Below are 14,180 nucleotides of genomic sequence, written 5' to 3'. Positions count from 1 at the left end.
AAAGGGTGCATGCACCCTTTCACTGCCAAACCCAACCACTCCACTTAGACATTATAAGGCCTTTCAGGCCAAGGGCAGGGTGCAGGTCTCTAAGTGATAAGGTACCCCTGCATGAGCAGGGTTCCCCTACAGACCCAAGGCCAAATCCTGGACCATGTAGTTGTGGGGAAGCCATCTTAAGGTATGTAGTGGACACTGGGCAACACAAGTGGTCCAAATACATAATGGCTACTCCAAACCTAGGCATGTTTGGTATCAAACATGACATCATGCAGCTATACCCATTCCAGTGTTATATGCATGATACCATGTACTCTGGGGTTTCCCCAGGGGGTCAGCCAATTTCTGCCTGGGCAGCCTTACGGGATCTAGCAACCAGCTCACACTGCTGGTGACCCCAGACACTGTTCTGCCCTTCTGCTGGTGAGCCAGGTCAGGCCAGAGGAGCAGAGCAAAGGGTTTCCTGGAAGGGAGATGTGTGACTACCTCTCCCTGTATATTAGGTGTCAAAGGGTTGGGGTGGGGTGGCCTCTCATCAACACCAGACTGCTTTGAAGGGCACTTTGGGTGCCCTTATTGCATAATTCAGTTTGCACCAGTTCTGGAACCTTTGGTTCCCACCTAGGCGCAAAGGACAGATGAGTGACCACCCCCCCTTGTTCAGCTCCTCCCCAAGGAGGTGCACAGAGCTCTGCAAGGTGGCCACTTGAGTGTGCCATCTTGAAAATAAGATGTGCAGAGGCCCATGGGAGCATCGGACTCGTTAGGCCAGGAAGATGACATCCCTGACCCGCTCAGATAGGTGGGTCAATGCTGAGAGTGACCAACCCCCTTTTAGAGTTATTTGAGGGCTCCCTGGTGGGTTAGTCCTCAGGTGTGTCAAGCTGAAACTCTCTGCACAACATCTTCTGCTCCTGGCCTCTGGAACCGTTACTGGTCTTCTTTGGAACCAAACAAGTCTGCTTCTGGTGGGAAGGTTCCCAATGCAACATTGTTTCTCCGGATCATGCAAGAATTCTGCAACATCCAAGGCTGTGCATCCTCCAGGGTCACAAGGACTCTGTTTGGACCAGGAAGTACAAATGAATCTCCCTTGGAGTGAAGGCGTCACTCCCCTGCTTTCGCAGGCAACTCTAGACAACGTCTGCCAGCTGGTGGAGTCTGCTGTCTGTAGGAAGCTGGCCTGGTGTGTGTTGAACAAGGATGATGTTATCACCCTATTCCAGGTATCACCTATTAGTGAAGTGTAGGAAGTGTCTAGGAAGCCAGGGCTCTCTAGAGTTAGCTGTGGATGAGCAGCCAAGACTTATCTAGGAGGGTGCAAAGCTTATGCAATACCACTATAGTCACACAGCACTTACACACTTGAAAGAACCACACAGTGTTACAATTATAAAGTACCTTTATATTTGTAACACAAATACTAAAATACTATTGAGGTAGTACCCCAATTGGAGGTAAGTAAAACACACTATTATATACACATTAGCAATCAGTGAATAGCATGGGAAGCAATAGCCATTGGTTAAACCAATAGTAAGGCCCTAGGGGAGAGCCAAACCATATACTCAAAACGTGGGATGTGAAAGGCAGTCCCCCCACCCAAGGAAGTGGAATCAGTAGAGGGGAGCTGGAGCAACTTGGAACCCCAGGAGGTGAGTACCAGAGTGACCCCCAGCGACCAGGAGAGCAGAAATAAGTACATGGCTTTTCCGAAAACCAACAGGAGGACTTTAAAAAAGGATTGTGCAAGACCCAGACAAGACTGGAACAATTCAGAGGTGGATCCTGACAGACGAGGACCTGCAAAGGAAGGGGACCAAGTCCAGTTTGAGTTGGAGTGTCCTGTTGTGGCAGGAGCTCATTCCCACCCTCTTGTGGATGTAGGACCAGGTCGATGGTAGACGAAGAAGGTCAGCAGTGCAGCACAGGAGGTGAACATGAGTCCCAGGAGTGATGCAAGTGATGTCCCACGTCAGCGGTTGATATGCAGTTGGTCAGTGGTGCTGGAAAGTCACCAACAAGCCTTGGCAAATGCAAGAGTTGGAGAAGAAGGTTTTGCAAGGCTGAAAAGGACCAGCAAGGTCCAGGGGACTCTACCCAAGGAGGAGTGCCCCTCAGCAGCTGGGAGAGTCACAAGAAGAGGAGGCAGCCCCCACAGGCATCTCACTGGCAGAAGGCACAGGAGTCGCAGTGAGGCCCACTCAGCACACCTGGAGTGTCCCATGCCGCTAGAGCAGCAGACAGGAGACTGTGTTGCAGGTAGAAGTGCTGGAGGCCGGGGCTACACGGTGCCTTAAGATCCCTTGGAGAAGGAACAAACAAGCCTTGGTAGCTGCAAGAGTCGCAGTGCACGGGGGTACTGCCCTGCAAGGAGAGGCAAGGGCTTACCATCTCCCAAGTTGGATAGCTGGCAGAGAGGGACCAAGGGGACCACTCCAGATCACTGCCTGTGATGCAGGATCCACACAGCTCCAAAGGATAGAAGATCCATGCAGCCGTTGTTGCAGTTGGTGCCTGCAGATGCAGTGGAGTGACTCATTCACTCCAAGGGAGATTACTTCTTGTGCAAGCCAGGGAAATGTTGCAGTTGCTGGAAGGAGCTGGCGAAACAATGTTGCACAGTGGAGTTGTCGCTGAAGTTGCAGATTGTCAGTTCCTGGAGGCTCTATTTGGAATCCCAGTGACCAGAAGATGAAGTAAATGATGCAGAGGAGTCTTGCTGGAATCTTGCACCTCAAATCTGAGGACCCATCCAAAAGGGAGACTCTAAATTGGCCCAGGATGGGGGATTGATCACCTAGCAGGGTGACCACCTATCAGGAGGGGGCTGTGACGTCACCTTCCTGAGCTGGCCACTCAGATGCTCCCAGGGGCCTCTGCCCACCTTGGATTCAAGATGGCAGAACCAAGTGGCCACCTGGAGGAGCTCTAGGCACCACCCCTGGGGTGGTGATGGACAGGGGAGTGGTCACTTCCCTTTCCATTGTCCAGTTTCATGCCAGTGCAGGGACCCGGGATCCCTAGACTGGTGCAAACCGGTTTATGCAAGGAGCGCACCAATTGTGCCCTTCAAAGCATACTGGTGGAGTGGGGAGGCTACCCCTCCCAAGCCTTCTCACACCTATTTCCAGGGAAGAGGATGGTACCTCCCTCTCTCACAGGAAATCCTTTGTTCTGCCTTCCTCGGCCTGAGCTGGCAAAGCAGCAGGAGGGCAGTAACCTGTCTAAGGGGTGGCAGCAGCGCAGGCTTCTCGGAAAACTAGTGGGAGCAATGCTGGGGGTCCTCTAAGGGGCCCCCAGAGTGCATGGAATCATGCAGTCAATACTGGCTACAGTATTAGGGTATGATTCCGAAAGTTTGATGCCAAACATGCCTAGGTTCGAAGTTACTGTTATGTAGCTGGACACAAAATGGCTTCCCTGCACTTACTAAGTCCAGTGTAATGGAGCTGGAGTTCTTAGGTGCACCTCTGCTCATGCATGGGTGCCCTCACACACAGTTACCTGCACCCTGCCCTCTGGGCTAGGAGGGCCTACCATAGGGGTAACTTACAGTGACCTGTAGTGAAAAGGTGCATGCATCTTTTCACACAGGCTGCAATGGCAGGCCTGAAGATTTTTTTTGCCTATGCTCCCATGGGTGGCACAATAACAAGCTGCAGCCCATAGGGAACCCCTGTTGCCCCAATGCCCTGGGTACCTGAGTACCATATACTAGGGACTTAAATGGGGGCACCAGTATGCCAATTGTGGGGTGTGCAAAATCCTAAGCAACTACATTTAGAGGAAGAGAGCACAAACACTGGGTCCTGGTTAGCAGGATCCCACTGAAAACCGTCAAAACACACTGACAGCCGGCAAAAGGTGGAGGTAACCATGCTAAAAAGAGTGTACTTTACTACACTGTCCGCTGACATCTGTATATCTTGCAGCACAGGTGGTGAGTCTATGGTCTCCTCTGGGTCCTGCTTGACTTCTGTCCAAGTTGGGAGACACTGAGCCCTTGCTCCTGCCACTGGACTGGCACCCCCGTGCACTACAGCTGTTGCACTTCCCAAGCCTTGTTGACTCTTCCTCTGGGAGACCTTCAGACTCCAAGAAGCCCTGGCCCCCAGCGCTCTGCAACCTGAAGATCAGCTCCTGTCCTGCAACTCATGCGGCGTGGGACTTGTGAATTGTTGGGAGGATAAGGCCTCCTTGTGACTTCCTGTGTACGGCATCTGTGGGTCACTCGTGGGGGCTCCATCAACTTCTGTTGGCCTTCCTGAGTGCTGTGGGCAGCTCTGACTCCCCAGGGGTAGTGTCTTTTGGCACTTACTGGTCCCCAAAACCTTGCAACTCCTTCTGCAACTTCTATTAGCATTTGCCAGTGCCTGTTGGTGACCTGGCTGGCCATTGACCCTCCTGCAATCCAGCAACCATCGAGAACAGCTCTTAGGTGACTCCTGAGATCTTAAGCAGCTCCTGTACCCCTCAGCTGGACTTCTTCCTCCGCCTTGCAGGAGCTTCCTCTTCAGGAGGGTGGGCATTGCACCTGCACCACCTGGGCACCACCTTGGGCGCTGGACTCTGTCCCCTTCCTTTGCAGGTCCTCCACGTCCGGAATCTGTCCCGGAGTACCACTAGCCTGGACCACGGGTCGTGACAGAAGTTGGACAATCTGAGGCATGCAGTCTTCAGAGGAAGTCCCTTCTCCCCTCGGCATCCCGGTCCCTGGAATAGGTACTTCTGTCTTCTGGTTATCCTGGGGTTGGGGCACTCTCCAGCCATCCTTTTGCCTGCTGGTTTCCCCTGGTTCCACTGGGAAGGGTCCTGAATTCCACAAACTCCTACCCACTACTCTCTGTGGTAGTCTATGGGACAACTGGGTGGGTAACTGACTTACTCCTTGGTGCTGGGGTCACATACTGTACTTATCTATGGTATTCCTAACTGTCCTAACCCCTACACTCACCTTGCCTGGAGTCACTCTTTCACATTCCACTTTTTAAGTGTATGGTTTGGCCCACCCCTAGGGCCCTGCATATTTCTATGCTATTTCTGATGGTTATTTTATGTGTATATTGTATTTAATATGTGGTCCTTGCTTGTGACTAAGTTATTGTCTGACTACTGTGGCATTGCAAGTGCTTTGCATTCCTCCTGGATGAGCTTTAGCTGCTCGCCTCAGCTACCCCTGGAGAGCTTCTGCTATCTGGACACCTGTTTACTGCTACTAAGTGTTGCCTTTAAGTATAGGGTGCCACACCATTGGTGTACACCATTATCTGAGCCTGCCTATTTGGCAAAAAGGCAGACTCTGCGCTGGAGCACTTTAAGGACTCTCTGGCTGCTCCCAAGTCTTTAGGCCTTTCAGCGGCCCCTTTCCCACAGTCTACCTTCCGTGGCTGTGGGATGGACACAGTGCCATGACACTCACAAGTTAGCCACCGTCCGGTGCCAGGCCCTCAACCTGTGTGCGGTTGTGGTGCTTTCAGACCCCGAGTGTTTGGCCAGTAGCCATCCGCCGCCCAGCCCCCTGCCTCTGCAGCGTCCAAGCCCTCCTATTGTGATTCTGCAAGACCGTGTACATCCAGTTGGAGGAAGGATTCAATATCATCTCCCTCACTGGCAGTCCATAACATCGGACAAATGGGTCTTGCAGATCATACAGAAGGGCTGTTCCCTCCACTTCTAGTCTTTACCTCCCCCATCCCTTCTTTAAAAATACGGCTGATGGAGAATCACTTGGCTTTGCTCCGTGAGGAAGTTGCGTCTCTCTTGGACAAGGGAGCCATAGAAAGCGTCCCAATATCAGAATTAGGCAGTGATTGTTATTCCCACTACTTTCTGATACCCAAAAAGAACAAGGGTCTTTGCCCTATTCTGGATTTATGGGACATCAATCTCTTCCTTAAAAAGGAGAAATTCATAATGCTTACTCTAGCTCAGGTCTTGTCTGCTTTAGGCCAAGAAGACTGGATGGTAGTGTTGAACTTGCAGGATCCCCACAAGCATTACCAGCGGTTCAGGGTAGGCCACAAGCTTTTTCAGGCTTGCTAGTGCCCCTTGAGTGTTCACCAAAGTGATGGTGGTGGTCGCAGCTTATCTTTGCAGGTCAGTGGTTTCAGTCGTCCTCTACCTCGACGACTAGCTGTTGAAGGCAGACACGCCCAAAGCTGTCCTCTTCCACTTCCAGACTATGGCGAACCTCCTGCATTCGCTGAGGTTCACTATAAATGTGCCAAAGTCACACCTGACTCGACTTCTCTCAGACGCTCCCTTTTATTTGAGCTGTCCTGGACACAGTGCAGTTTCGTTCCTATTGTCCTGTGCTGCGAGTCCAGGATATTCAGATTATGGTTCCGATGCTTCAGCCCCTGACCTGGATTTTGACGAGACAGACTCTGAGGGAGCTGGACCTCATGGCCTCCTTCACCTGTTAGTAAAACATGCCAGATGGCATATGAGGGCTCTGCAGTAGGACCTGATGTTCCAGTGGGCGCAGCGTCAGGGAAATCTCTCCGACCCGGTTCAGATCTCAGAGGGAACTGCAAAAGTCCTGCATTGGTGGTTAAAGAATCGTGATTGGGTCAGAGGCAGACTTCACTCCCTTCCCCTACCAGATTTCACAGAAGTGACAGATGCGTCACTTCTGGGATAGGGCAGCCATCTGGGAGAGGTGGAAATCAGATCTCTGGTGGAATCTGGACTTTATATTAACTTACTGGATCTCCGGGCGATCCGGCTAGCATTGAAGACTTTCTTCCTCTTGTCAAAGGGAAGATAGTGCAGGTGTTCACGGACAACACGCACTGCAATCTGGTACTGCAACAAGCAGGGCGGTGTGGGGCTGTGGACATAGCTGGAAGAGCGGGCATAACCCTGGTGGTTCAACACCTAGCCAGGGCGGATGAACCCAGCCGTCAATTGCTAGCAGATCACAATTGACATCTCCATCTGAAGGTGGCACAAGGACGCTTTTAGCATTAGGGAGCGCCTTGATTAGATCGGTTCGCTTCTAAAGAGAGCGCGCAATGTCAGCAGTATTACGCTTTAGAGTTTCCAAGGTAGCACCCTCTCAGCGATACTTTTCATCACAAGTGAAGCTCAGGGGTCTTGTACGCCCTTTCGCCCACTTTTGTTCAGAGTTCTCAAGAAGATCAGGAACAACCATGCCCAAGTAATTCTCGTGGCTACGGACAGGGCACTAGTCTGGTATCCTGAGCTTCTGAAAATGAGCATCGATCTTCCAATCAGGCTGCCCGTTAGGGACAATCTACTGATGCAGCAACAGGTGAAGGTTCTCCACCCAAACCTGTCAACTCTTCACCTTCACGCACTTCACAGCCTTCGACCTTCCTCTCAAAGTCGGTAAAGTTATTCTGGCAGTCAGGCGTCCCTCCACCAAGACGGTATACTCCTGACATTGGAAACGCTCTGTATATTATTGTACAGAAAGATCTATTGATCCTCTTTTTGCCACTCTCTCTGATAACTTTTTCTTTATTTTGTCCCTTGCCCAGCAAGGCTCTGTATTAGGCACACTTGAGGGATATCTTTCTGCCTTAACTGCTTTTCTCCGGCTGCCCAATCAGCCTTCTTTATTCATATCTCCGATTGTAAATAGATTCCTTAAAGGGGTTGTACATATGTTTCCTCCTGCGCCATTTATCATGCTCAGTGGGACTTAAATCTGGTTCTCACTTTTCTCATGTGTGCTCCCTTTGATCCTTTGTACAATTGTCCCCTTCAGCTGCTCACCGTCAAGAGAGCCTTCTTAGTGACAATAACATCTGCCAGGAGGGTGAGTGAGATGTAGACTCTCATCCAAACCTCCGTATCTTACCATGTTTTCGGACAAAGTAGTGCTTTGCACTCGTGCCTCTTTTCTCCTTAAGGTGGTGATCCCATTTCACCTTGGTCAGAACGTCACCCTGCCCACCTTCTTTGTTCCCTGGCATTCTAAGGAAGAGGAGCCACTCCATTGACTGGATCCAAAAAGAGTGTTGTTTTACCTTGACCGTACAAAGGTGTTCCGGTGGATGACCAACACTTTGTGGGGTACTTGGGAGTAAAGAAAGGTCGGGCAGTAGGGGAAAAAAACATTTCGCACCGGGTCCCTCTCTGCATAAAGATGTACTATGCTCTGGGAAAGGAGCAGCCTCTTGAGGGCCCATTCCACCAGAGGCAAGGCTGCTACCACAGCGTAAGCATGAAGTGTACCAGTCTGGTACATCTGCCAGGCGGCACATGGGCATCTCTGCAGACGTTTACTAAACACTCATGCCTGGACCATCAGGTCCGCAGATACGGTCCTTTTGCAGGACTTTTTGAAGTGAATTTGTCCATAGCCCACCGCCAGGAGGCTATAACTTGGGTATCTGTTTTAAAAGTAAGTCATCTGCAGCTAGAAGTCCCTATCAGATGAATGTTACTTACCTTTGGTAACACATTTTATGGTAGAGACTTTACCTAGCTGCAGATTTCTTACACCCACCCTGCTAACTCATTTACTAGGGTTAAGGATTGTCACTTTCAGGGCCCTAGTTTTTCGCACAGACAAAGTGTTGGTTCTGCCCTTCTGACGTGGAAATTTGTGGAAAAGTGCTGACGCACGCACGCCAGGGTGGTGCCTTTATAGGTGACCGTGACCTCACAGACCGCTCCAACGATGACACTATGCAGATCCGAATGACACCTCATGACGGCATGCACATGGGTATTGCTCAGCAAATGTTCTGGATTCCAAGTGGATGCCTGGAAATTCTAACGGTAAGTAATCTGCAGGTAGATAGAGTCTCTACCAGATGATGCGTTACCTAAGGTAAGTAGCTTGTCCTTCAGTAGGGGGAAATGCAAGCACTCATCAAATATCTCTGAGACGAGTTAATGCTGCGGACAAAGCCTCCAGGGCCATTAAGTCTAGCATCCTCTGCAGAAAAGACACCTGGCTTTGCATCTTCATGTTCAAACCCAAAGTCCAGCAGCATCTCCTCAACCTCCAGTTCAAAGGAGAACATCTCTTTGGCCCACAGGTTGACAAGATGCTAGAAAATATCATTTAAAAAAACTACACAGAGATGGCAAAACCCATTGGTGCTCTGCAAACTCAACCCACAAGAGGAACGTTTTGCAAACGGCAGTCCAGAGGAGCCAAAATTACATCCCAAGCTCATACTGAAGTCTTATCAAAGACAGGAGCACTCCTTCCACCAGCAGGTGGGCAGGGGATACACTAGGGGCGCCTACAGAGGAAACAACCAGGGTAAAAGGGATGAGGTGCCTCCAGTAAAGGAGGTTCCATCCCTTAACAGTGACTTGCACTGCCTCCTCCCCATCCCCTGATCACACAACCCTTGTCGGTGGAAAAACGTAAGATTTCCTTTCTCGCTGGGAGAAAATTACATCAGTCCAGTGTGTTTTAGAAGTAGTTCACTACAGATACTGGCTCGAACTTCTCTATACCCCTCCCAACATTCCACCTCATAGACACATCCTCAGCCAAGACCATATCAACCTCTCTGAGGAAGCGATATGGATGCTTACCAAAAAAGGGGCAATGGAGAGCGTGACTCCACAACCTAAGAGGAAAGGAGTGTACTCTGTTTACTTCCTCTTTCCCAAAATAGGGCTGCTCCCTCAGGCCTCTCAACAAATATAACCTTCAAGAAGTCATCCCACTGCTCTGACAAGGCAACTATGTGATGCTGCATGACCTGCACTTTTTGCCTGGTTTCTGATGTGGCTTAGACTGTTAGTGCACTAGGTCCCAGCTAAGCAGGTCCCCCGTGCCAGATTTCTTTCCCCAAAACTGCTCAGTTGTTTTGCACAATTGACAAACTCTTTAGCTAACACTGTAAGTACCTACTACATGGTACCCCTGGTACCTAGGGCCAGGGGTACTAAGGAAGGTCTCTGAGGGCTGCAGCACCAGTTGTGTCACTCCCAGAGAGCCCTCACCAAGCCCACACAGTGCTGCCATTGAAGACTGCATGTGGTGGTGCAGGTTAAATTGAAAACACAACCTATCACACACCCCTGTTTGCCAGGCCCCCTATCACTGCATGTGCCAGGTGTAAGTCACCCGTAAGGCAGGATCCATCCAAGCACATGTAAGGGCATATATAAGCATGAGCAGAAATGTCCCTGCTATGTCAGTTCTGAGACATAGTAAGTGATCAGGGAAGCCATTTTAAATGCATGTGCTGGACACTGGTCTTTACTGGTTCACCAGCTGCATAATGGCTTTTCTGAATCCTGGAATGTTTGGTAGCAAACATCTCAGAATAATAAATCCTAACTGATCCCATCAATGGATTAATTAACAAATCCACACAGAGGGCACCTTAAGGGTGCCCGCTGAAAACCTACCAGCTACTATTGTGCTGACTGACTGGTCCTGACCAGTTTGGCCACCACAGATACATGTCTGGCCCCCAAGGTGAGATCCAGTGCTCTTGAGGGGCTGAGACAAAAGCCTGCACTGGGGGGAGGTGAAACCACCTCACCCAGGTAGTATGGACATTCGAGGGTGGGAAGCATCAAAGGCCTTCCTGCCTTTGTAATGCGACCCAGGTGTCTACAAATGGTGGAGATGACCAACCCCACAGTCCTGACCCCGCATTTGATGGCATCACAGGTTGGAAAATTAGTTAAATTTGGAGTGCCCTCTTCATGCCACTCCCACCCCTAAGGTGAATGAGCTGAAGTGGACACTGCTTTTCAAATTCCTCCATCTTGCTTGGAAGGAATTCAGCCACTAGTATTAGGGTTATGCCCACTTCCCAACGGAAGTGGTCATAAGAAGGGTGTAGTCACCCCAAAGGTGGTCAGCCCATTGGCTACCGCCTGACACTCCCTGTAACGCCCCTAAATTGAGTAATTAGGTGGCAGCCCTAAGCACCAGAACTGAGGTCCTGACGACCTACGAAGACGAGGTCAAAGAAGAGTTGTACCCACAGAAAAAGAAAAGAAGAAGCAGTTGATCATGCCAGACTGCCTGCTGACCTCAAAGGACTCTGCCCAAGAAGCCAACTCGTCCAGCCTTCACAAAGACTCAAGTCTCCCATGAGCAGCGTGCCTGCTCTACAGCTAGAAATTCCAAGGAAGAGTCTGCCGCTGCTGGAACCCTATAGACCTGACACCTGAAGTGGCCACTGCACCCGACATCCGTGACCCAAGGTGAAGGCAACCAGCGGTGCCAACGCAGGTCCAACAGTGCCAACGCGTTTCCCCAGCTGCCCAGAGACTGAGCATAGTGAGGTCTCACCCCTCTTGGACTCAAACAAGATGCCTGTAGCTTCTGCAAGCAGGCCCCCTCTCCCACACCCTCGTGAGAGAAAAACCAACACTTTCAGCAACCACTGCATCTGTCGCCCTTGACCCCATCTGAGGTGGGTCACTGGTGCCAACAATGTCCACCGGCTCCTAAGAGCTTGAGTCCACCTTGAATCCACACCTTCCCAGACTCCCCAACAACACCTGCAGCCTCAACACGCCGGACCCCCTCTGACAGAGTACTCCCGGATAAGAAAACCTGATACCTAAAGATACCCTGCATCTGTCGCCCCTGGGCAGAGGCGAAGAGGACCAAAGGTTCACCCACATCCCGAGTACCCCAAGTCTACTACCTACCTGCTTATTGTCCCTGATTGACCTCCTAGCCAGAATCTGCAGCCTGTTAGTCACGAGGTCGAACTCCCGTAGGGAACCATTGGACACGTGACGCCTTACTGCAACACCTCCCCCCACCTCCCCACTGCTGTCCTGTGTGACCTGGTGGTGTAGTTCTAATCAGTGTGCAGTACTTATTTTTGCTCACTGAGCATTGTTTTTCCTCCATAGGATAACATTGGGGGAACTCAGAAAATTACAGTGTTGACTTCTGAAACTGCAAAGTACTTATGCTTAAAAGTCTACTTACCTGATTACAAAGTTCTTGGGTTTGAAAGATATATAACAAGAATTGTTATTTTTTTCTAAATTGGTCTTGTATTCTTTGAGTGTGTCTCATTTAATGCCTCTGTGAGTACAACAAATGCTTAGCATTATCCCTATCTACTTTTGCGTCTGCAAAACCAAAGGTCAAATTCAATCAAAAAGCAACTGAGGGTAACTCTTCTCCGGATCTGCGCATAGACTGGCACGGAAAGAAAAGAAATTACGTTGGCGTGCCGTGGGGGCACCTATATATGACCTCTGCGTCACCACGACGTCAGCAACAGAAGCGGAGTCGACCGTTGCCACCTGACAGCATGCAAGGGTACTGCTTGAAGAAAAACCTCCAGTTCCCGTCTTACGCCTGGGGGAAATTCTAAGGTAAGGCATCTGCAACTAGAATATGTCCCTACCAGATAATTCGTTACTGAAGGTAAGTAACTTGTTCTTCAGGGCCGCCACAGCTCCAAGTGTGTTCACGAAGAGCCTAGCAGTGGGGCTTCCCATTTGCAAAGAGTGGTTGATTGGGTGATCAAGACTCCTGGTAGACAGCAATGCCTAGCGCACACAAGCAGTGATTTTCCTGCTCCACAGTTTTGGATTCACCATGAATGTTACCAAGTCCCACCTCCACCCTCAAAAGATCCTTACCTTCCTATGATCTGTGTTGACAGCACCTACAGGGAAAGCCTGGATAAAACCTGGCAGTAAAGAACAGTGAAAACGTTTAAATGACACAGACACCATGAGCGACAACTCCCATTGTGTGGGGGCCATTAGTTTTTGGTTTCTCAAGAGCAAACTCCTGCTTGAGTTTGAGAAAAACATTAGAGATTTGGCAAATTCCTGTCAGTTTGGCAAACTTGTCAAACTTTTAGCTCATTGACAGAAAACAATGTGACAGAGGTTCCTGCCAATAACTAAAAATATCAACATGGTTGGTTGACATCTCCAAATGCGGATAATGGGTACCTCGTCAAGGCAATTGAGGATTTTACTCCATCACCCTAAGAGGGTCCAAACCCTACTACGCACTCTAAATCAGACCCTTAGGCAGGAATTGCTGCATATCTTATGTCTCAAAAGCTCGTTTGAAGAAAAATAACTTGAAAATGCTTAATTCCAACACTTGAGGGCAGTAGTATGCACTGCATGTAAATCTACAACACTTAACGCTACGAATACGTGGTGACAGGGTAGCTCATGTTTTCCTTCTGGTGAATGCTTTGTCTAAATGCAGATTTCTCACCACTCTCCCACCTACCTGTTCTGTGGAGCAGCTGTGTTGGCTTTGCATTTGCATGCGACTGCACTCTGACATTTCCGTGGGAGCAGCCTGGAGCCACGCTGCACCACTTAGCAGCACAGAAGTACCACTGCTGTGGCAAACGTTTTCCAGAAACAGTCTGGTACTTGGGGAGTTTTCTAAGATGAATGATCTGTGGTTGTAGTATCCACCGAAGGTAAGTAGCTTATTCTTTTGTTGCCATACTTTCCTTAAGTCCATACAGATATGTTCTGGGACCACAATTGTAGAAATACATAAACTTATTATTCATGGTAAATTTATAGTGAGAAGGTAAAACCGCCTGCATAAAACCTCCTAAGTTTGATAAACTAAGAATAATACTAAATAGGAATTAATAGTTTTCTTCCCAGCTTAACATTTATATCATTTAAATAATTACTCATCTGACTTTCATTTGATATTTCCTTTTATTCCTGACTCTTTTCAATTCTTCAAAAGAAGAGCAAACTCCTCTGTGTACTTTATGGAGCCTTGACTGTTCAGTCATTCCTTTTCATTTTCCAATCTGCAAGTGTGTGCCCTTACAGTGTGATGGAGTTAAGCTTCTGTCTACATACCCCCTCAGTTCTGAATCAGTGATTAATCCCATTCATTTATTCAGTTTGTCATGTCTGTATCACGAAGCTGCAAAAAAGTTTCAGTTCAAAGTCTCGGGTTAATATTTAAAATGTAAATGTTTTGCAACTTCGTATTCTGAACAGTTGTTAAATAGTCAATCGAGTTGCTCCTAATGTCAAAAATCTTCATTGTTTATTCTGTTTTTGTATGCAGGTGTCCTTTACAGGAAAACAAGGTGAAATGAGGGAAATGCAGCAGCTCTCAGGAGGACAGAAGTCATTAGTAGCACTTGCCCTCATTTTCGCCATCCAAAAGTGCGATCCTGCTCCATTCTACTTATTCGATGAAATTGACCAGGCTCTAGATGCCCAGCATAGGAAAGCTGTCTCAG

General features: G+C 49.2%; 1 protein-coding gene across 1 annotated transcript in view; it reads left to right on the top strand.

Annotated features, from left to right (window-relative positions):
- Positions 1-14,180, top strand: part of SMC3 (structural maintenance of chromosomes 3) — an 849,197-nt gene that overhangs the window by 802,110 nt on the left and 32,907 nt on the right. The window contains exon 27 of the mRNA XM_069239408.1: positions 14,003-14,180. Coding sequence (XP_069095509.1) covers positions 14,003-14,180 — 178 coding nt within the window. The remainder of the gene's footprint in view (positions 1-14,002) is intronic.

This window comes from Pleurodeles waltl, chromosome 6 (assembly GCF_031143425.1).
Source record: "Pleurodeles waltl isolate 20211129_DDA chromosome 6, aPleWal1.hap1.20221129, whole genome shotgun sequence".
NCBI lineage: Eukaryota > Metazoa > Chordata > Amphibia > Caudata > Salamandridae > Pleurodeles > Pleurodeles waltl.
This window is presented reverse-complemented; position numbering and strand designations above follow the sequence as displayed.